Below are 23,730 nucleotides of genomic sequence, written 5' to 3'. Positions count from 1 at the left end.
CATAAGTGGGTCTTTGTATAATTATTTACAAAAAGAGGTTGTTTTTTGAATTTTTAAGAATTAAGTCGTGTCAAATTTGGACAACAACGAAAGTTGGTGTATTAAAATGTAAAATCCTAATTTCGCGTCAAATATAGATTTTTGGCAAAGTTTGTGTATTTTCACGCAATTATCCCTTAAAATTATGATTAATTGTCACGAAATTAGAGTCTGATGTGGTAGCATATCGTCACCGAATGTGTAATCGAAATTACGCTAAAATGTTAATACAACAACAATGTTAACTTTCACACGCAATTCCGATTTCACCTATGGTTCCGGTAATAATGGGTTGAATGAGTACTCAATTGATGGAACGAACGAGTACTACGATTTGAGCTGGACGTGTTTTGACACCTGTCATTAGACAAAAAACCTAATTGATAGCACGTCCGCCGCCATGGCCAATTTATTCAGGTTTTTTTAACTCTACCTCTTCCCCGTATCGTCGCCGCCGCCCCACTCTAGCCGCCGGTGTCGACCTCCGTCCCCAGGAGCTGTCATATTCTAATGCGTCTGAGCTCCCGTCGTCGGAGCGTTAATCGTTGCCGGAGAATTACGTAGTTTTGCTTAGCCATACTCTCTTCTCTGTCTTCTCTGTTGGTTCGTCGAATTTTCGTGAAATGGCGTTGGTGATCGGATGTTGCTCTCTCAAGTCTACTCATCGAGGTAAATTGCGATTGATTTTTGTAGATCTGAGACTGGAATTTTGGCGGTTTTAGAGTTTTCTTCCTGGAAGTAGTCGGAATCCGCTCTACACGGAAGGACCGTAAATTTAGCGCTACTTTGATTATTCTCTTATATTTTTCTGAAGAAAAAATTGTGCAAGTATCATGCAAGTTCTGCGTGATTTCACAATGAAAAAAGTATACTGAACCTAATTAAGGTAGCAGTTTCTCGATTTTTTGGTTCTTATTTCGAGAAATTGAGTCTGTATTGCTGCTTTGTGCATATATCCCTTGGAAATGGTTACTTTCATGGTTAAAAGTAGGTGATCTGCTTTGAGTGCTTCATGCGCGTTCACACACACAACTAGCTGTATTTTTCCTGGTGGTAGTTGATGTAGTTTATAGATTTAGGCACAATTTGTATGCATCGGTTTGAAGAAAGATTAATAATGTTTCTCGTTCACCTCCAAACTCCTCTCTCTCTCTCTCTCTCTCTTAGATTTTTTATTTTTATTTTTTTTAACTACTGATGCCAATTTCTACTGCTATGCAGGTGTGCTTCCAAAATGGAGATCACCTAGAGCAGCTGTGATTCCCAACTTTCACCTCCCAATGCGTAGTAACGAAGTTAAAAATAGGTAATTGTGCGGTCAATTTGATCACATCAAGTGAGTTTCCACTATTCGTTTCCTGCTCTCCAGTTCTTTCAGTAAAAGAGTATCGTGTTAATTTAATCAAATGTTTGATAGATGATTATATTTTAGTGGTAGTAAGTGTAAGCTTTGCATTTTAAGTTGAGCTAGAAATCATTTAAATTGCTGTGGTGATGATGACAGTATAATAGTGTTTATGTGTCCATGTGCATGTGAGGGAAAGTCTAGCTGATTTCGACTTGTCTCCAACCATTTGTTGTCTGCGTTTCCTAGCCTGTTTTGCCTAATATATTTTCTGTCAATTTGTCATCAATGTTTTCTAGAAATATCTATCAAAAAGAGTTTGGGTTTATTATGGCTAATAGTTGAGTGTTGAATCATTAGTATGTACAAAAGCTTATGTCGGTTGGGTTTTTCATACCTTTGTTTTGTCCCTGTGCTTTTTGATAGTAGGAAGTTCCGATTAATTATGGCTAGTAGTTAGTTGAGTGTTAAAATCATTAGTATGTACACAAGCTTATGTCGGTTGGGTTTTCCATACCCTTGCTATGTCCATGTGCTTTCTGATGGTAGGAAGTTTGATTAATTATAGCTAATTGTTGAGTGTTGAATCGTTAGTACGTACAAAAGCTTATGCCGGTTGGGTTTTTCATACCCTTGTTACGTCCTTGGGCTTTTTGATAGTAGGAAGTTCGATTTACTACGATGAGATTAAACACACCAAATATCAGTAAAATTAATTGGGAAGTAGTATATAGGTGCAATGTATTATGTGTTCTCATCGGCGAAGCAATTTGTCTTGTATTTAATACAAGAAAGTGGTATTAGATAAGAAGTCATAGTAATTAAACTGATCTTTTATGTGGAACATGACGTGCATTTGAAATGATAGTCAGAATTTCATCATAGATATATCTCTAGAAAGCTCAAATTTGCAATAGAGTGATGGAAGGAATATATGTAAAGGAAAAATATTTATTTCATATCCAAAGGAACCAGCATGTGTAATGTGAAACTCCTGTTTGCAGGACTAATGTTGATGACATAAAATCGCTGAGACTGATTACAGCCATCAAGACACCGTATCTCCCGGATGGTAGATTCGACTTGGAGGCCTATGATGCCTTAGTGAACATGCAAATCGAAGATGGTGTCGAGGGAGTGATTGTTGGTGGCACCACTGGTGAAGGCCAGTTGATGAGCTGGGACGAGCATATTATGCTCATTGGCCACACGGTGAACTGTTTTGGTAGTTCTGTTAAAGTCATTGGCAACACGGGGAGTAACTCAACCCGAGAAGCTATCCATGCCACTGAACAAGGCTTTGCTGTTGGTATGCATGCAGCGCTCCACATTAATCCTTACTATGGTAAAACCTCCTTGGAGGGTTTGGTCTCTCACTTTGACAGCGTGCTTCCCATGGGCCCTACGATCATCTACAACGTTCCATCACGGACTGGCCAAGATATCCCACCACGCGTGATTCACACCGTAGCTCAGAGCACCAACTTGGCAGGCATCAAGGAGTGCGTTGGAAATGACAGGGTGGAGCAGTATACAAGCAATGGTATAGTCGTGTGGAGTGGGAACGACGATGAATGCCACGACTCAAGGTGGGAATACAATGCTACTGGAGTAATTTCAGTTACAAGTAATTTGATCCCAAGTCTAATGAGAGAGCTCATGTTTGGAGGAAAGAATCCAGCTCTGAACGCAAAACTTATGCCTCTAATCCAGTGGCTTTTCCGCGAGCCCAACCCGATTGGTGTGAACACAGCCCTAGCTCAGCTCGGGGTCGTGAGACCAGTTTTCCGGTTGCCATACGTGCCCCTTCCTCTGGCCAAGAGGGTCGAGTTTGTGAACATAGTCAAGGAACTCGGAAGGGAGAATTTTATAGGAGAGAAAGATGTCCGGGTCTTGGATGACGACGACTTTGTTTTGATCGGTCGGTATTAGGTGAACCAGGGTTTCGTTTCGACTCGTTTCTTTTGATATGCCTTGCTTTAACTAAACAATAATTGAAAATTTTGAGTTCTGCTCTCCTTGTGGTGTGGCAAGGTAAACTCCCGAAGCTGCTGGTAAGTGGAGATGCTTGGTGCTTGTAAAGTAAGCAGTTTTGTTGAATCTCGTATCAGATTTTCTGTTACACTTTCCTGTTTAACTATGATCGTAAACATTTCTGTTTTCATAAAAGTAATTATACTGTAAATGCACTTAATTTAAAAATTAACTGTGATTCCTTAGAATTCCAATCTAGGACAACAAATAATGAGATATGGAAGAAAACTTTACCGTGAAGCTTGGCTGGAAATCAGCATGAGAGATGGGTGATTTTATACAAGAAAAATGGATGACAACTTAAGATGTAATTAATCAATGGATAGCATTAGCTTTGCTAAGTCAAAGAATTAGCCTCTCTCGTGGGCTTCGCTTAAATAATCAATCAAGAAAATTACATTTTACATTGCAGTGTTTATTTCTAGAAAATGTATATTAATGGACTCGGAGCATATTCTGAGCTCATCATTCACTTATATAACAATAAATTAGTTGTAATAGTTTTATGTTTTACTAAATGGATGCAGAACCTGAATTATCATAATTAAGCCTTAAATATGTAATTAAAAGTTGGGTCATGACAAAATACTTTTTGAACTTCATCTGCCAAGCAAACGATTAATGCCAGCGACTGCGGGCAAGATGGAGCTTCAAAAATTCCATCGTAAGATCGATATTCTTAGCCATTTCAACTTATTTTATTCCAACATATGCTTATAAACATGAAGTTATAATTTAAGTCATATTTCATGCTAAATATTTATTACTCATAGTACGAAAATCCTAATGTGACCATAAGAATGTGACATTGAAACCTAAAATCATGTGCGACCTATTTTACACAAAATAAATAATATTCATGATCAACAGATATGTTTACATGAAATCAAAACCGTTAAACAACAAAACAATCATGAAAGCCGACAATAAAATGGCCATCGTGAGGTTAAGGACACCATCATGTCCACCATCGTGACCTTAGATCACGTTTTTCATATTTCATTTTTCGACTACTAAACGCATTATGCATACCTTTATATGAAGTGAGAAACAAGAAGGCGCCTCCATTGAAGTTTTCTTATTCCCTTTTGGTCGATGGTTTGAATAATTTTATGAGGATTTTGATTTTCTTTTTCGTATTTGTTTTTGTTTCTTTTGTAGAAAATATAAAGGTGATAATATGTTATGTTAAAGGCCACCACAACTCTTGCACAATTACTACCATCAACAAAACTTTTTACACACGTGTGCGTGTGTTGGTCAAGCGGTAAGGGGTTAATGCCTAAGGCCAAAGGTGGGTTCGAGTCCCCTGTGGCGCGGCTTTTAAATTTTTTATTTAATACAGTTAATTAATAATAAAAAAAAACTTTTTACACACAAACTTTATTAAAGTGCCTTCTTTAAATACCTATTCCCATCAGAAAATCTTCACACGAAATTTGTAAATTCAATTAATAGTGTTTCAGAGACACCACCCACCCTTCACGCGCCCACGATCTTAGCCTGCCGTCGTTCTCACTTCTCACGATGGTACCCACGATCGTGGGTAAGGTAGTGTTGTAAAATTTAACTTGCACTATCAAATAAATCATATGATCTGCCTTATATACCTTGTTGATGGTGCATGAGATTTTCAAGGTTGGTATGAAACTCCATCTGTGCCTGAACAGATTTCGAGGAAAAAATCTGATAGACACTTGTATACATCCTTCATGATATTAATGACATACTCCCTCCGTCCACCAAAGATATGTCACTTTTCTTTTGGCACGAGTTTTAATAAAATGTGAGTGAAATTGATAGTGGAGTAAGGGTCCCACTTTAAATGTGAGTGGAATGGTGTGAACCCTACTACTAAAAATGGATGTGACATATTTTTTGTGGACGGACGAAAAAGAAAATTGTGGCATATCTTTGGTGGACGGAGGGAGTACAATTTTTTTTAACCAAAAATGGCTCTTGCTCGAACACAATTTGATTCCTAGCAAACCAATGGTGATTTGTAGTGGTGGCTAAGGCAAGAATTTTTGCCTTTTATTTCACTCGGTAGGGTAGTCATTTCATGCCTAAGCTTTAGTCATTCTCTAATGAAGCTTCAAACTTTTTTTGTACATGCACATTTGAAGAAGAGATGTTCATGAGTTTCATTTTCTCGATTGCATATAGTTTTAAGATATTGAAGTGATCAATTCAGTCCAGCGTTTTTAATCGCCTCTGTAATGCCATCCATAAGGTGATAGAGAATTTTGGGGAAATGAAGCTTCTCTAGATTGCCTTATGTCAAAACAATGCTCTCCCTTTGCACGTAGAAATTCATACGCTTCTGCTTAGGTTCTTGTAAGCTCATTCGTTAAGCCTTGCCTTTGTTTTTTCCACAGTTCCTTCACTCTTTGTTATGATAGTATCTTGGATATCCAAAATAATTTTGATGAGTTGTGAGTCGCCTTTATGTTTAACAATACTCTAAATATCACGCAGTTTTAAATATTCCTCGTGAATCCAAAGGATCCATAAAAAACATGTTTTGGAGTGGATATTTCAAAGAGTTTTAGCTAAGAAGGCCTTATTCCATGTTAGCCTTGTTTCAAATACTTTAGTTTGGCAATGGATGGTGATGGAGTTAATTTATTTAACTCTATTTTCGATTTGTTTGAATGTTTTGTCTTCTTTATTAATTACTCTCTCCATCCCATTAGTAATGTCGCAGTTACTATTCCCCTTGTCCCATTATAAGTGGCTCAAAATTTAAGGAGAAGGTGTAAATTTATTAAAAGTGATAGGGCCCACACTTTTTTAAGGGTTAAACTTTTCTATTTATGGAAACAGGTCACTTATAGTAGAACAACTCAAAATGGAATAAATGCCACTTTTAGTGGGACGGAGGGAGTATATTAGAACGTCCCACTAGTAATGTCTCATATTTTTTTTAGTAAAAAATTAACTATTTAAAATATTATTAATGGTGGATCCAACCCACTTTAGACACCAGCTCACTTAAAATAATTCTTAAATATTTTTCACCAACTCACTTTATACACTAATTACATTTTTTTCTTAATTTTCATGCTCAAAAGTAATGGGAATTACTAATGGAACGGATGGAGTATTATTTGTTGGAGAATAAATTGTTAATCTTGCATATTATGGACTGAAGTAGGTAGAGAAGAATGAACAATTGAGACTTAGTCAAATGGTACATTTTAGGAGAAGTGATGTAAGAGCTTGACCACCAAATTTACGTTGACACCAAACACTAATCATAATTCACGTTCTCAGCAACGTAACGTTACTATCCAAACTTCAAGACCTCTATACATAGATGATGAAGTCACTGCATTCGGTACCAATCACCTAGAGCAAAATACAAGTGCTGAAAAGTAGATTTGTTAAGATGTGCTTGTTCCAACATCCAAACGCATATTTAGTCTATCTTACCTTAAGTTGGAGACTCATGAGTCTTATATATAAATCAGTAGTTTGTGTTGTTGAGAGGACTTGTATCTGTCTTTTATAGCTTTAGTAAGTCTAGCTTGTTGCTAGCACCTTTGATAGGATTAGAAGAGAATTCTATGTCTATCACATCTACTTAGTAAGGGGGATTTTTGTTAAGTAGATAGTGTTTTATTGTAAGAGAGATTCTTACAGTGAATTGACAACTGCAATTAATTAATTTGCACTATAAATTTATCTATTGTATTCACTTTATTTTTTCCATTGTTTTATTGCTTATCATTAGTAATTGTTAAATTCTTTATTTCTATAATTAATTTAATATCCTTTATTTTGAGGTAGCAGGAACTTTCAAATGGGTTATGATGACATAAACCAATCAAAACAGTCATGTCCATGTTAACACTCAAGAATCCATTGATACAAAAATCCCACTAAAAAAACTAATGAATTAGGCCACATTTCGTGGCCCATGCACCAATCTTCCAATTGGGCAGATATGAAGTGGAAGCTTTCAACAATTGAGATCTGTTTTATAATATTTTGGATGGCATTGACTTATTCATTCTTTCTAGAATAGTACTTGACTTTTCCACTCTAGAAGAGGGGGGAGAAATGTCAAAAAAATCTCCTCACATATCCATGTATACACATCTACACTACTATAAAAAGGCCAAGCCATGATGAGATTCTTCGACTGCAGCCATGAATCTCGCATCCATTCTGCTCCTCATCACCCTCTCTCTCTACATTCTCACAGCAGAATCTGCAGATCCTGCTGCAAATCTCTGCAACAATGACAGCAAAGCCAATGGCACCATATCAAGAAACATAGACACCTTACTGCCTAAACTAGTCTCCGGCACCATCCAGAATGGCTTCATCGCCACCTCCTACGGCGGAGTCTACGGGCTCGCCCAATGCAGAGGCGACGTCAGCAGCAGCGACTGCTCCTCGTGCATCCAAGATGCTGCAAAGGAGATCAGAACTCTGTGTCCCAACCAAGCAGATGCAAGAATCTGGTATGACTACTGCTTTCTGAGGTACAGCACCCAGAAATTCTTCGGAGGAGTTGATACCTGGGGAGTTTACTTGTACAACACGCAGAATGTGAGTGATCCCGAGGTTTTCAACAAGAAGTTGGCCTCGTTGATGGATGTGATCAGCAAAGAGGCGGTTAGGACATCGAGCAGGGGGCTGGGGCGAGGGAAGACCGATGTTTCTGAGTTCGTTAGGCTTTACGCGTTGGTGCAGTGTACCAGAGACCTCTCTCAGATCAACTGTGCTCAGTGTTTGGCCATTGCTGTCAGCAATTTCGCCACATTTTGTGATAATAAGAGAGGCTGTCGCGTGCTTTACAGCAGCTGCTACGTTAGATACGAGCTCTATCCCTTCTTCTTCCCTCTTGATTCTCATGAATCCTTGAATTCGAGTTCTCATCAGGACAAGTATGAGAGGGTCATGGCTGTCAAGAATTGATGTTGTAATGTGTCTTTGTTGGGGCAGTTTGCACTTCATCTTCTTGAAATTTAGTGATCATATTTTGAGTAATGTTGTATGTAAAATAATCTAGAAATGTACTAGTAATAAATAATTTGAGTGATGTTGTATTTCAGTTTCTGGAAATCTGATTTATGTACATTGTAGACATGTTTGATCCTGTTTGGAGGTTTGACTTTTGATTTATTTACGAGATCAAAATTGAATGAAAATTGGTGTATTTAAACGCTTAATTTTTTTAGATGTGCATGATTTGATTCTGTTTATGGTTTGGTATTGGATGGGGTATGAGGGCATATAAACCAATCAAAACAGTCATATCCATGTCAACAATCAAGGCATGAGGTGAAAACAAAAATTCATTGGTACAAAAATATCCCACTCAAGAAACTAATAAATTGGACCACTTTCGTGGCTCATTCACCAATATTCTTCCAATTAGGCAGAGATAAGTGGGAAACTTCCAATAATTGAAATCTGTTTCTCACATTTTGGATTGCATTGACTTTTGTCATTCTTTCTAGAGCACTTGTTCATTTTCAACAAAATCTCCTCACATGGCCATGCATATCTACACTAGTATAAAAAATCCCAAGCCATGATGAGATTCTTTCATCACAGCCATGGATCTCCTATCCATTCCCCTCCTCATCACCCTCTCTCTCCACATTCTCGCAGCAGAATCTTCCGATCCCGCCGCGAATCTCTGCAACGGCAACAGCAGAGCCAACGCCACAACATCAAGAAGCATAGACACCTTACTGCCCAAGCTAGTCTCCGGCACCATCGAAAGCGGCTTCATCGCCACCTCCTACGGCGGGGTCTACGGCCTAGCCCAATGCAGAGGCGACGTCAGCAGCAGCGACTGCGCCTCCTGCATCCAAGATGCAGCAAAGGAGGTCCGAACACTCTGCCCCAGCCAATCAGATGCAAGAATTTGGTATGACTTCTGCTTTCTGAGGTACACCACCTATAAATTCTTCGGAGAAGTGGATACCTCGGGAATTTTCTTGATCAACACGCAGAATGTGAGTGATCCCAAGGCTTTCAACAAGAAGCTGTCCTCGTTGATGGATGAGATCAGCTCTGAGGCGGTCAGGAGCTCGAGCATGGGGCTGGGGCGGGGGAAGAGAGAGGTGTCCGAATTCATTAAGCTTTACGCGTTGGTGCAGTGCACCAGAGATCTGTCTGAGCTCAACTGTGCTCAGTGTGTGTCCGTTGCTGTCAGCAATTTCCCCACAGTTTGTGGGGATAGGAGAGGCTGCCGCGTGCTCTATGGAAGCTGCTACGTTAGATACGAGCTCTATCCCTTCTTCTTCCCTCTTGATTCACTCGAGTCTTTGGGTTCGAGTTCTGAGGAGAAGTATGAGAGAGTCATGGCTGTCAAGAATTGATGTTGTAATGTTTTTTTTTTTTTTTTTTTCTTTTTGTTTTTTGCTGTTATGAATATCTGGTGTAGTGGAGCTCACCATGGCCTAATAAAACTTGTGACATGTTCTTGAAATTTAGTGACAAATATTTGTATTTCAGTATTGCAATGTTATTTATGTACATTGTATACATGTTTGATCAAATCTAGTCCTAATTTTGAGTGTCTAGTTGTGGAGTTGGCCGAAGCTCCGGGGGAAGGGGGTGGCGTCGTGGACATCATTGAGGCCGGTGGCGTAGAGCACGAAGGGGTCGAACATGAAGCTGAAGCCGGAGCACTTCACTGCACCGTGCCTACGCAGATCAACATACCACTCATACTGCTTCTTCTCTAACCCCAACTCCTTCATCCTGCAACACCAAACACAACCATATTCAATAACTCGACTGAATTCATCAATTTCAATTTTCAAGATTTGCAAATACCCCTCACCTTGCGCTCAACATGTTGAACCTCTCCTCACTCTGGCTTCCCCTGATGAGAGCTCCCACCTTGGGCACGATCACATCAAACGCTGCACACGTCTCTCCATCATCGTTGCAACGGGCATTGAACGGCTTCAGCTCCTTAGGGTGGTTGTACACGATCACGGGCTTCTTGTATACCTCCTCTGCTAAGTGGAACTCGTGCTCCTCGGAGAGAGGCGCGCCCCACTCAATGCTCCCCTCGAATTTCCCCTGCTTCAAAACCTTCACTGCTTCTGTGTATGAGATCTTCTCGAATGGGCCTTCTGCGATGAGCTGGAGGCGGTCCACCACGTGCTTGTCCACGCGCTTCGCCATGAACTTCAGATCCTCCGCGGAGCTCTCCAAGATCCGCCTGCACACGAACTTCAAGAAGTCGACTGCACACTGCATAGAGTCCTGAAATTTGCACAAAACAAAATAGATTCAGGAAATGAAGAAACAGTCAGTATGAATGGGAAAATGCAGAAACCTGTAGCTCGGAGAAGGCCACTTCGATCTCGACCATCCACATCTCGGCCAGCAGCTTCTTCGACTCGGAGGCGCTGGCGTGGAATCTAGGCCCGAAGGAGCAGACGTTCCCCAGAGCGGAGGCGTAGCTCTCGAGATGGAGGCGGCCGGAGGCGGACAGGTAGGTCTTGCAAGGGAAGAAATTCAGTGATTTGTTTCCTCTTTGCTTTGCCTCAACTTGAGAAGCTAGCTCGGCTGTTTTCTTGAGGTCCTGCACGGCTGCGGCTAACGCTTCTTTGTCGCTCTCGTTCCTCTTAAGTTGGTCGATCTTTTTGATCTTCTCCTTGAGGGAGGCGCGTATCGTGTCGAGCTTGATGGCGTCGCGGCTCCTCTCTTGCTCCTCCGCGACCACCAGGCTCTGGCCGAGGCCGTCGCAGTCGGTGGCCGTGATCACGGGCACTTGCACGAGTAGGAATCCATTCTCTTGGAAGAATGTGTGGGCCGCTTGCGTGAGGCCGTTTCTTATCCTCATCACGGATGCAACCTGCAGCCGACGAAAGAGTGATTTGAAGAGAGAGAATGGAAGGAGAGATTTTAGAGAGAGGCGGCGAACCGTGGTTGTTCGTGGACGGAAATGGGCGGAGTCGCGGAGCAACTCCAGAGGCAAACGCTTCTTCGAGAGAGGGTATCTGTCTTGATCCACGCTTCCAATGTGGAGGATATTCTCTGCTTTCACCTCTATTCTATACTTCTCCTTCTCCAGCAGCGACGGCTTCTGAAACAAGCCCTCCACTAAAATGCACGTCCCCGTTGCCATAATATGCGCCGGTTGAGCTAAGCCGGAATCCACAACCACCTAAAATATTCATTCAACTAACTTACTAACACCAATTATGGCCCATCTTTTATTTCCAACTTCAAAATTCAAAATTGATACACTTTCCGTTCCATTACAAATGTCTCATTTTCTATAATAGGATGTCCCACTGCAAATATCTCATTCTTTTTTTAGCAAAATATTCTCTCTCTGTATCTAATATTTAAATAATTTCTATCAACTCATTTTATCTACTAATTACACATTTCACAATTGAGATTTTGACATCTAAGTTGGCTTTTGCATGCAATTTGGTGGCATAAAGTCGTTTCTATTTTGGAAGTGTCACAATTTATGTGTTTGTGGTGCCACATTGGCTTTAATTTGGACGAAAATTATTTCAGTAACGATAAAATTACAACAGTTGTTAAAATAGTTTGTTTTTGTACCAATTTTAAAATTAAAACCAAAGTTTGCGTAATTTTTAACCTCAAATAACTCTTTTATTAATTTATTTTTAAAGAATGATTGAAGTTTTGCAGTAACCTGGAGACTTGAAACGCAGGATCCATCGCTGATCTGCAAGATTGAGATGGAGGGCTGCGGCGGCTTGGGGAGAACCGACTCGATTTTGTCCCGTATCCGCTGCTCGCCGCCGAAAGCCTTTATGATCGACCGGAAAAAGGGGAGCTTTGTTTGGAGGACTTCGACGCAGCTGATGTCTTTGGGGGCTCCGGCGGCGGGAGGCGGCGCCGCCGCCTTGAATTCCCGGGAGGACTTGACCCAGCCCCCGACGACCACCCTCTGTCCGATCAGCCCCACGCCGCCGTCTGGGCGGCTGGAGATTGAGTCCAAGGTGACCCTTTTGGAGTATTTGGAGAGGGGTAGTGGGGATTCTGTTGGAAATATGGTTTTATGCCAAATCTGAAAATTATTATTTAATTAAATATTTATTATTTAATTAAAATAATAATTGGATGTTAATCTACATCTCGAGTAGATCAACGTGATATACTTGAAGTCTCAAAACCGATTTCCGGTGAGTGAGATATTGTATGTCAAAGTTTGGATGTTGAAGAGGGAAAATCAGTTTCAACTTCTGCGTTCAACGATTGCGGCCACCTACCGCAGCCGCCGGAATTGACTGTTTCAACTTCTGCGTTCAACGATTGCGGCCACCTACCGCAGCCGCCAGAGTTGACTGCCGATCCGTTCACACTCGGTTTAACACCTATAAATATGGGTGTGTGGTGAGCTTTAGAATTCACTCTGAAAACTCACAACTCACAACTCACAAAATAGTCTGCATTCTGCATTCCACCTCTAGCTCAGTTTTCGATCCTTATTCAGTTCGCCGGAGCTCGCCGGATTGTGGTGCTACATCCGCCGAGACGAAGTCGTTTTACCTTTGGGGAAGATACGCCAAACCGAAGAGCACTACCGGGGCGATAATCTTCTTGCGGGAAGAGATTCATCTCGACTCGACTTAGTTTATACGTATAATTTATTTATACAGTATATTTCAGTTGTATACAATTATTTGAGTTGTAATTTCTCAAATTATTTTCTTTGTAATATTTTCAATTATTTTGAGTTGTAATATCTCAAAATATTTATTTTGTAATATCTCGATCGTGTACCCGGTTCTAACAATCGCAAGAAGATTATTTCTCTGCCGTTGATACACGTTCGAGAAATGGCTCACACCGACGTCAATATGGACGGCTCCACCACCTCTGCAACCATTGCTTCAACCACGTCGTCAATGTTTTCCTCGATGGGGGCTTCATCGTCAACCATGGCCCCATTGCAAACATCAAGAACTATTGGTCTTGCCGAGAAACCATCAACGTTCTCGGGCAAGAATTTCAAATACTGGCAAGAGAAGATGCTATTCTACCTCACAACCGTGGGGTTTGCCGGATTCTTAATGGAGGATAAACCTCCAACCCCGAGTGAAGGGGAAGGGGAGACAAGCCAAGAAATTCGTGCCGAATATTTGAACTGGTGTCGCGGCGACTACTTGTGCCGTAACACCGTTCTCATGTCTCTGGACGAACGGCTCTACCGTGTTTTCAAGGTTCATGAAACCGCGAAACAATTGTGGGAGGCCCTTGATTTGAAATATCAAGTGGACAAGGTAAATACTACCAAGTATATTGTCGCCAAATGGTTACAAAATGGTCGACTCCCGGCCATTGATGGACCAAGTGGAAGAATTCCAAAATCTTTCACATGAGGTTCAAGCCGAAGGGATGCCCTTGGCGGATGCATTGCTCGTTGCAATCATCATAGAGAAATTACCTCCTAGTTGGAGGAAATTTCAAAACCTTTTGAAGCATGAGCGCTCGGAGATGTCCGTGCCGATATTAATATCCAAGCTTCAAATGGAGGATCACGTGAGAAGTCGTGATCAAAAGGGAAAAGCTCCGATGGAGGCAAAGGCCAATCTCGCCGAGAAAGGCGGTCCCTTCAACAAACGTGGTCGCCCTAACCCTAATAATAAGGGTAAAGGGAAACAAGGCGGTAGTCAACCATCAAAGTTTGATGGTGTATGTTTTAATTGTGACAAACAAGGTCACATGGCTAAAGATTGCCGCAAGCCAAAGCGGAAGAAGGCAAAGAGCAACGTGAACAACGTCGAGAAGGACTTCGACGATTGGAACCACGATGACTTTGCTGCCATGATCTCCGAGGTGAATCATGTGGACAACCCGAACGCTTGGTTCGTGGATACCGGCGCTACCGTCCATATATGCATAAATCGTGAGTTGTTCCACAACTACAAGGAAGTGGAAAACAAAACGATAATGGAGGCTAGCGAGCGGACATCCTAAGTCCTTGGCATGGGAGATGTGATTCTTCAACTCACGTCGGGCGTGGAGATCACATTGAAAGACGTATTACACGTTCCAACTGTCCGAAAGAATTTAATTTCGGGCTTTAGGCTTACGAATAAGGATTTTGAATTGTTTTTCAAATCTGACTATGTTGTAATACGCAAGTGGGGAAAGTTCCTAGGGAAAGGCTATGCCTCCGAAGGACTTTTCAAACTTGGTGTAAGAGCTTGTAAGCCTGCCAAGGCTAAGATCAATAAAGATGCATCAACCTCTTCTGCTTACTTGATTGAGTGTTCTGATTTATGGCATTGTAGACTTGGACATGTTAATCTAAATGCTATAAAGAGATTAGTAAAAATGAATTTACTAAAAGTTGATGAATACAACTCACAAGAAAAATGTGAAGTTTGTGTTGAAGCCAAAATGGCTAAGTTACCGTTTAAATCGGTAAAAAGGAGCACTCAACCTTTGGAACTTATTCACACCGATGTTTGTGATTTAAAGTTCGTGCAAACTAGAGGTGGCAAGAAGTACTTTATCACCTTTATAGACGATTGCACAAAGTATTGTTACCTTTACTTATTGAAAAGTAAAGATGAGGCTATTGAAGCTTTTATAAACTTCAAAAATGAAGCCGAGAATCAACTTGGATGTCGAATTAAGATGGTTCGAAGTGATAGAGGTGGAGAATATGTAGCTCCGTTTGCTGAATTATGCAACGAAAGTGGTATAATCCATCAAACGACGGCTCCTTATTCACCACAATCTAACGGCGTTGCTGAACGCAAGAATCGAACTCTTAAGGAGATGATGAATGCCTTGTTGATTAGTTCAGGATTACCCCAGAACATGTGGGGGGAAGCTGTCTTAACGGCCAACTATATCTTGAACAAGATTCCACTCAAAGGGAAAGAAGTAACTCCCTATGAGCTATGGAAAGGAAGGAAACCTTCGTATAAATACCTCAAAGTGTGGGGGTGTTTAGCCAAGGTAGAAGTGCCTTTACCAAAGCAAGTTACAATAGGACCTAAAACGGTGGATTGTATCTTCATTGGTCATGCACTTAATAGCAGTGCCTATCGTTTTATAGTGCACAGATCGAAGATACCTGATATACATGTTGGGACAACGATAGAATCAAGGAATGCTATATTCTTTGAAAATATCTATCCTAACAAGGATAAAGGTACATCGAACTCTAATGATGGAGTTGATGGTGATGCTACAGGTTCTAAACCTATGGAAGTAGCTAGTAATTCTACTCAAGTAGATGATGCCACGGGTTCTAATCATGTACCACCTAATAGGAAAAGACCAAGGTCTAAACCTATGGATGTAGAACCGAGACGTGGGGAACGAGTTAGAAAAGCTAATGTCTATGGACCGGATTATGTTGTCTTGATGCTAGATGGCGAACCGGTGACGATTAAAGAAGCTATGTCTGGCTCAGATGCAGCTCTCTGGAAAGAAGCCATCGATATTGAGATTGATTCCATTATGCAGAATCATACTTGGGTGTTAGTGGATCTACCACTTGGAAGTAAAGCTTTAGGATGCAAATGGATCCTAAAGAAGAAGTACAAATCTGATGGTACTATAGATAAGTACAAAGCCCGACTTGTCGTTCAAGGTTTCAGGCAGAAAGAAGGGTACGATTTCTTCGATACCTATTCACCTGTGACCAGACTAACATCTATTCGGATGCTTCTCGCTATTGCTGCCTTGCACAATCTCGAGATTCACCAAATGGATGTGAAAACTGCGTTCTTGTATGGCGAGTTGGAAGATGAAATATATATGAAGCAACCTGAAGGGTTTGTAGTACCTGGGCAAGAGCACAAAGTATGCAAACTTCAAAGGTCTTTATATGGGTTGAAGCAAGCACCGCTTCAATGGCATTTAAAATTTGACAGTGTAATGTTGTCAAATGGATTCAGAATCAATGAGTGCGATAAATGTATCTACATTAAGAATTCTAATAACGGATATGTTATTGTTTGTCTTTATGTAGATGACATGCTCATCATGGGAAGTAATTCCCGAGTGATTCAAGAAACCAAAGGCATGCTAAGTAAAAATTTTAGTATGAAAGATATGGGCTTAGCTGATGTTATCCTTGGAATTAAAATTCTAAGAAGACCTGATGGTATTGCTATAACACAATCTCACTACGTTGAGAAAGTGTTAAAGAAATTCAACGCTTTTGACAAGCCAATAGCTAAGACACCATGGGAACCTAATGTGCATTTGAGTGTACACAAGGGAGAACCTGTTGACGCGATAGAATATGCGAAGATTATTGGGAGCTTGTTGTATCTAACAAATTGCACTCGTCCCGATATAGCATGCTCGGTCAACAAGTTGGGCAGCTTTACAGCTAACCCTAGTAATGAACATTGGAAAGCTCTTGAAAGGGTTTTGAGATATTTGAAATATACTCAAAACTATGCGATTCATTATACTAGGGAACCCTCTGTACTTGAAGGGTACTGTGATGCAAATTGGATATCTGATGCCAAAGACTCGTTTTCAACGAGCGGTTATGTATTCACTGTGGGGGGTGGTGCTGTGTCTTGGAAATCCAAGAAGCAAACATGTATTGCAAGATCGACCATGGAATCAGAATTCATAGCTTTGGATAAAGCTGGTGAAGAAGCCGAGTGGCTTAGAAATTTCCTCGAGGATATTCCATGTTGGTCGAAACCTGTGTCGTCCGTGATAATTCATTGTGATAGTCAAGCTGCTATCGGACGAGCACAAAACCATTTGTATAACGGTAAGTCGAGACATATTCGTCGACGTCATAATACCGTGAGACATATGATCACTAGTGGAGTTATCACAATTGATTATATAAGATCAATTGATAACATAGCGGATCCTTTGACAAAAAGTATCCATCGAGATCAAATGTATAAACTGTTAGGGGGAATGGGTTTGAAGTCCACAAATTAAGGATAATCATAGTGGCAACCCAACCATGATGACTGGAGGATCCCAAGAACTTGGTTCAATGGGACAACTAAGCTATGAAAATCCGTGTGTTGAACACTCGAATTGCCTATTCCTTGTAGAACAGTGAGTGTTCGGAAACCTGCACGTGGTGAGGTTAAGTCTTTGACTTTTAATGACTCTAGAACTCCTCGAAGAGGACAAGTATAGCAGGATACTTGAGTTAAGAGTCACCTATGTAAGTGTGAAGTGGGGCCGCTTCGATTGAAACACTTATGAATCCAAAGAGGTGTTCCAAGGCCTGTAATGGACACAAACGTGAGAACGAATAAGGATTGAAGCAATATTGTGTCAATATTGTTGACTAAGTATACACCGAGGAGGACTAGTTCAAGGAACACAATCCACTAGGCCGCCGGTATACTCGATAATATTGACTATGGCAGGTTCAAAGCCACAAGCTACCTTTCCAAAAGCAATGTTGTTTCTTAAGAAGACTGAGCTAAATGTCTGCATACATACGCATACTGATTTCTCACTCATGTGGGGGATTGTTGGAAATATGGTTTTATGCCAAATCTGAAAATTATTATTTAATTAAATATTTATTATTTAATTAAAATAATAATTGGATGTTAATCTACATCTCGAGTAGATCAACGTGATATACTTGAAGTCTCAAAACCGATTTCCGGTGAGTGAGATATTGTATGTCAAAGTTTGGATGTTGAAGAGGGAAAATCAGTTTCAACTTCTGCGTTCAACGATTGCGGCCACCTACCGCAGCCGCCGGAATTGACTGTTTCAACTTCTGCGTTCAACGATTGCGGCCACCTACCGCAGCCGCCAGAGTTGACTGCCGATCCGTTCACACTCGGTTTAACACCTATAAATATGGGTGTGTGGTGAGCTTTAGAATTCACTCTGAAAACTCACAACTCACAACTCACAAAATAGTCTGCATTCTGCATTCCACCTCTAGCTCAGTTTTCGATCCTTATTCAGTTCGCCGGAGCTCGCCGGATTGTGGTGCTACATCCGCCGAGACGAAGTCGTTTTACCTTTGGGGAAGATACGCCAAACCGAAGAGCACTACCGGGGCGATAATCTTCTTGCGGGAAGAGATTCATCTCGACTCGACTTAGTTTATACGTATAATTTATTTATACAGTATATTTCAGTTGTATACAATTATTTGAGTTGTAATTTCTCAAATTATTTTCTTTGTAATATTTTCAATTATTTTGAGTTGTAATATCTCAAAATATTTATTTTGTAATATCTCGATCGTGTACCCGGTTCTAACAGATTCTACCGGAGCTTGCTCGGAGGCCATTTCGGAGGAGAGGGATTTCGCCGGAAAAAGTTTTGAGATGAACAAGTGTGTGTGTTGTTTGATTTTGGTGGGAATTGTTGGAGAAGAGAGTATATATACATATATGTTGATGGGGATGGAGGAGAAATGATGCGTTGCTTGAGGAAGTGTTGAGAGAGAAGGAGAGTTAGAGAGAGAAAGGAAAGGGATTGTTTGAGAGAGAGGAGGAAGAAGAAGGAAGGAGGGGAGGATTGGTATTCTTCAGACCTTGGATTTCGCGGGAGTTTTAAATTACTGTTTTTTCAGTTTAACGTATTTTCTAAAATATTTTAACTAGCATGCATTCAACACCGAATTAGCCATGACTTGCATATTTTTTTTCAACCTACATTTTGTTCGAAACAAAGTACTATAATTTCTTCTTTTTTTGTTATATCGTTCTTGAAATTTCATTTTTTTTTTCATTGAAGGTGTTTGAAATGGTAAAATTAAAATTGAACGGATTTAATTCAATTAAGCAGGAATATAGTATGAGTATTTTTTTTTAAAAGAGGGAAGACGAGCTTTTATTACTTGATTAAACCATTGTCTATAGTATTCCTAAACCATCTAATTCATTATATTAATACAGAATTAGGTTAAAATAAAAACACTTCTTACACAATAAAATAGGATTCAATATGAGTCATTGGATCTAAAAAATTGAATGGTCAGATTTATTCCCATTTCGAAGTCCTCTAATTCACACCAGAATATTTCAGGGATGGGTGATAATTTCACTCTTCAATATTTAGTTACTCCAAGATTTTGAGGATTACATCATTTAATTTTGTATTACTTTTGAAATCTAAACAAATTTATAAGATTTAATGTTATACCAAAACGTAAAAGAACAAAATATCAAAATTTTTAGAACTTTCACACGCCGTATATGGAGAATTCAGGTATGCGCTGCTATTCATCGTAATTTTTATTCATCATCGTCTATGTTTATGGTAACGTATGATTATAAATTCATATACAATTTTCTGTTACTTTTGTAATGAAGTTGTGCTATATATAATTCACACAAAATTGCTTTCGAGTTCATGTAGAAATTAATTGTTTCACATATGTTAAATTTATATATACTATCCAAAGAATCATGTACTCTTTCCGTCCCATTAAATATGTCTCTATATTTTTGGGCACATGCAATTATTAAAAAGAAGAGTAATTAAAAGATAAAAGTGAAAGAAAGTGGTGGAGCCCAAAACTTTTTATGAGAGATTTTTTTTTTTAGAATGAGTCATTATTAATGGGACTTACAAAAGAGAAAACTGAGCCATTATTAATGAAACGGAAAAAGTATAAAATTATATTGTGACAAATCATATGTACATGTGTTTATATTACATAGAATGTAAGAGCATCCGCATTGGTGTCTACTTGATAGCCTACTTGATAGTTTACTTGATAGGAGGGGATCAGATCGAGTAAGGAGGCCGCATTGGGATTACTTGATAGCCTACTTGAGTTTTTTAGTTTTGATTTTTATGCTTTTCATTTAATTTTAATTGCTCAAATTTAAATAACACAATTTACTTGAAATTAAAATTGTAATAATTTTAAACTAGGAATATATCAAAAAATTTAATAATCATAGTAATTAGTAGTATTAATCAAAATTTGCCACGATGTCACAAATTTAGTATTAATCAAAATTTTAACAGTTACATGCATGCAATAAGACACATGTCACAAAAATGAAAATTATTCACCTAATGAATATGAAACATGTCACAAAAATGAAAATTATGGATGAATCAAATAATTTAAAACCAAAAATTATGGATAAATCAGCGTGGGAGCACGCGCCAAGCAAAACCAAAAATCGTGGCTTACTTGATAGATCGAGTAACACTCGAGTAAGGGAGAGCTGCATATTGAATAACTCAGTATCTACTATTAATGGACTAGAAAGAGTATCAATACCGAGTACTGACATCCTCAACAACATTGGGCTTACTCGAGTAAGCTCATCGAGTAGTCCAATGCGGGTGCTCTAATTTTTGTATATTTTTTGTTTTGTGAAAGGGTCATAAAAACTAATAAGTTTCCCGTAGTTTTTTGTATGTTTCGAGAGCATTGTTTATGTTGTGCAAAAGCTTCTAAACTCTGTTGAAGTATCGTACGAATTCATGTATTTAGGACATACATGTGGATTTCCTGAATAATTTTTATTAATCATCATATTTTGTAGTTGCGCAGTATGGTAGGAATATCAATTCATATTCAACATTGTTGTGGCTTACATAATTAAAACCTATAGTCTCGAATTCACGTACTTTTGATTACGAATTCATATAACTGTTTCCACAAAAACATATTAGGTTCACTACGAAAAAATTAATTTTTATATGTGAATAATGTTATATTGTTGGTTCTGTAATTAGGACATAGGGTGTAATACATTTCCCATATTGTTTTGTATGTTTTTTGGAGCATCATTTATGTGTTAAGAATATGTCAAACTTTATTTATTGATCTTACGACATGTTGTTAAGTCATTGAACTTCATCTTAAATAAAAATCAATGAATTGCATAAGTATTACCCTATTTTATTGTCAGGCGGTCAAGTCCATGATGTCGAAATTGCTGGTGGTCAGTAATACATACCAATGTGTGATTACAATAGGAAGATGTATTTAGGTGAAGCTTTCAACTCTATAGAAGATGTAGGAAATTGGTTTTAAGTTGATCAATATTTGATCAATTTTTGAATACCGGAAATATTTAATTTAACAGAATTAAATGACACATGATCGATCTATGTTTCGAGTAGATGATCGTAGTATATTTATTTACTCAAAAGCGATTTTCAATTATGAAAAATAATTAATTAAAGTTGGGTACTTGAAATGTGTAGTTGTGAGAAATGATAAGCATTAAAGAGAGATTAATGCTTATCCCACATTGATTTGTGGACAATAATTATTAAAGTTTATAAGTTATTACATCAATACATGTAATAAGACTGTGTGCACAAGTGATGGGTTGCAAAGCCCACACGCGCCCGCCGCCACCGCCCGCCCAGCTCCGGCTCCCGGCACCCGACCGTGGACTTGGATCTTGGCAATTGGTCTTTGGGTTGGTCCTTGGGCCTACCCTTAGCTCCCAACAGACCTTATCTTTTTGGACTAATGATTTCTTGGCCCAAATAACGAGGCCCAATCCGGTTGGGCCTACACCTGCACATGGGGCTTGATCCGACGGGAGGACCCATTGGTCTCCCAATAGCAGAAGCTTCCACAACGTAACTGCCGTCATTATTGGACGGGAGTAACTCCCGTGCAGCACTTAAATTCCATAAATAGGAATTAATGCTGCAGGCTCCCCCATAAAGTGGACTGTGCCTATAATTAGGACAGTCATTCCATGCATCCAGCACTTAGAAAAATCCTACATTCACGCTTTCACTCTGCACTCATATAGTCCAGAGCTCAATCATCGCCTCGTTCCAGTTCGCCGGAGCTCGTTGGTCTGCAGTGCTGCTACCCACAAGACGAAGCCGTTTCATCTTTGGAGACGACACGCCAAACCGTGAGCACTACCGGACCGTATCTCGTCTTGCGGATAAAGGATCCTCCTCGACTCGGTTGTTTTCTGGTTCTTTATTTCCTTGTAATTTCAATACAGTTTTTCCTTGTAATTTAATCTTCTACATTGTAAACGCCCGCAAGCTTTTATGTCAGGGAATGGATCAATCCAGGTACACAAGATAAGCCATCAGAAATAATGTTGAATACTGTAAAAAGGCATCGAAAGGCATCAACTAGGAACAATTGTAGAGCATGTGTTATTGTGAACATACAAAATGAGAGTGAATATGTAGTAAGCAGTTTCTCTGAAGGTCATAATCATGAATTAGTATCTCTAGGTAAATTATTGAGAGTTTTGTAGTGTTTGTATGATTAATGTTCTTAAATTCACGAGCAACAATGATTTTTTAAAGTGTGCGTGTGTTAGCCAAGCGGTAAGGGGTTAATGTCTAAAGCCAAAGGTCTTGGGTTTGAGTCCCCAGTGGCGCGGCCTTTTAATTTCTTTATTTTAAAAAAAATGTTCTTAAATTCACAACCAATTTGATGAATTCACAACTAAACCATTAGTGTTGGTTGTGAATTCGAGTTTTAATTAAAGCTCGAATTCATAACTAGTTGTCTTGGTTGTGAATTCAAGTTTTAAAACTAGAATTTATAACTAGCTGACTTGGTTGTGAACTCAAACTTTAAAAGGTAGAATTTGCGACTTGAGGATATATTAGTTGTGATCTTTGCTAAAATCATCAGTGTGTTGGTAATTTCAGCAAAGAAAAGGTAAATTGTTAAATTATTTTTGTTTGAATTGAGAGTTTTGTGATGTTTTTATTGTTAATGACTCAAATTTACAACTAGTTTTAAAATAGCGACGAATCCACAACTCGGTTAGTTGTAAATTTAAATTTTAAAACTAGAATTCACAACTCGAATAAGTTGGTTGTGGATTCAAGTTTTAAAACTATAATTCATAACTAGGAATAGTTTTGGTTATGAATTCGAGTTTTTAAAACTAAAATTCACAACTCCAAATAGCCTTTGTTGTGAATTTGAGTTTTTCAAGCTATATTTCACAACTAGGAATAATCTTAATTGTGAATTCGAGTTTGCTAAAATTTGCAACTAGGAATAGTCAAGGTTGTTGTGAATTCGAGTTTTTGAACTCGAATTCACAACTAAAAAAGTTGTGGATACTTTTTAATTTTTTTATCTTAAGGGTAAAATGGTAAATGCAATTAATTTTTCAATTTTTAATTTTTGAAACAACTCTTAGAGTATAAAATAGAAATAGATCTACACCATTAATCTACCCGTAATCTAACGGTTGAGATTTAATCTTAGAGAATCATATGTAAATGTATAAATTTTATGTAGAACATGTATGAATTCGTTGTGTAAATATCTTAATAGCGAAAATTAATTTTTTTGCTGCCTATGAGATTCGAACTCAGTAGCATGAATTAATCAAATAAAATGATGCAACCGTAAATCTTAATGATCTCATGACTGAAAATGATTT

The 23,730-nt window shown here is 39.1% G+C and overlaps 4 protein-coding genes across 4 annotated transcripts; 3 read left to right on the top strand and 1 right to left on the bottom strand.

Annotated features, from left to right (window-relative positions):
• The first annotated feature begins 306 nt into the window (after positions 1–306).
• Positions 307–3,521, top strand: LOC131022828 (4-hydroxy-tetrahydrodipicolinate synthase, chloroplastic-like). The gene is made up of 3 exons (XM_057952359.1): positions 307–708; positions 1,261–1,345; positions 2,389–3,521. Exons 1-3 carry the CDS (start codon positions 663–665, stop codon positions 3,314–3,316), a joined length of 1,059 nt encoding a protein of 352 aa, XP_057808342.1. The 5' UTR covers positions 307–662; the 3' UTR covers positions 3,317–3,521.
• A 3,975-nt stretch (positions 3,522–7,496) lies between these two features.
• On the top strand, positions 7,497–8,483 carry LOC131022836 (cysteine-rich repeat secretory protein 55-like). The gene has a single exon (XM_057952373.1). The coding sequence runs from the start codon at positions 7,574–7,576 to the stop codon at positions 8,345–8,347; it is 774 nt and encodes a 257-aa protein (XP_057808356.1). The 5' UTR covers positions 7,497–7,573; the 3' UTR covers positions 8,348–8,483.
• A 316-nt stretch (positions 8,484–8,799) lies between these two features.
• Positions 8,800–9,872, top strand: LOC131022843 (cysteine-rich repeat secretory protein 55-like). The gene has a single exon (XM_057952386.1). It carries the CDS (start codon positions 8,992–8,994, stop codon positions 9,760–9,762), a length of 771 nt encoding a protein of 256 aa, XP_057808369.1. The 5' UTR covers positions 8,800–8,991; the 3' UTR covers positions 9,763–9,872.
• Positions 9,873–21,945, bottom strand: LOC131007164 (asparagine--tRNA ligase, cytoplasmic 2-like). The gene is made up of 7 exons (XM_057934330.1): positions 21,802–21,945; positions 20,963–20,984; positions 12,075–12,424; positions 11,325–11,567; positions 10,734–11,255; positions 10,230–10,660; positions 9,873–10,147 (listed from the first exon to the last, which is right to left on the bottom strand). The coding sequence occupies exons 1-7, from the start codon at positions 21,943–21,945 to the stop codon at positions 9,964–9,966; spliced, it is 1,896 nt and encodes a 631-aa protein (XP_057790313.1). The 3' UTR covers positions 9,873–9,963.
• Between the last annotated feature and the right edge of the window lie 1,785 nt (positions 21,946–23,730).

Source organism: Salvia miltiorrhiza, chromosome 1, assembly GCF_028751815.1.
Source record: "Salvia miltiorrhiza cultivar Shanhuang (shh) chromosome 1, IMPLAD_Smil_shh, whole genome shotgun sequence".
Lineage (NCBI taxonomy): Eukaryota > Viridiplantae > Streptophyta > Magnoliopsida > Lamiales > Lamiaceae > Salvia > Salvia miltiorrhiza.
Note: the sequence above shows the minus strand (reverse complement) of the source record. Positions and strands in the feature narration are given on the sequence as shown.

Coding starts and splice junctions, on each gene's coding strand:
- LOC131022843 (XM_057952386.1), top strand. CDS start 8,992: ATGGATCTCCTATCCATTCCCCTCCTCATCACCCTCTCTCTCCACATT.
- LOC131007164 (XM_057934330.1), bottom strand. CDS start 21,945: ATGACGGCAGTTACGTTGTGGAAGCTTCTGCTATTGGGAGACCAATGG. Junction 20,985..21,801: donor CATTAGTCCAAAAAGATAAG/GTCTGTTGGGAG, acceptor TTGTGGAAACAG/TTATATGAATTCGTAATCAA. Junction 11,568..12,074: donor CCTGCGTTTCAAGTCTCCAG/GTTACTGCAAAA, acceptor TGAATATTTTAG/GTGGTTGTGGATTCCGGCTT.
- LOC131022836 (XM_057952373.1), top strand. CDS start 7,574: ATGAATCTCGCATCCATTCTGCTCCTCATCACCCTCTCTCTCTACATT.
- LOC131022828 (XM_057952359.1), top strand. CDS start 663: ATGGCGTTGGTGATCGGATGTTGCTCTCTCAAGTCTACTCATCGAG. Junction 709..1,260: donor TCTCAAGTCTACTCATCGAG/GTAAATTGCGAT, acceptor ACTGCTATGCAG/GTGTGCTTCCAAAATGGAGA. Junction 1,346..2,388: donor AGTAACGAAGTTAAAAATAG/GTAATTGTGCGG, acceptor TCCTGTTTGCAG/GACTAATGTTGATGACATAA.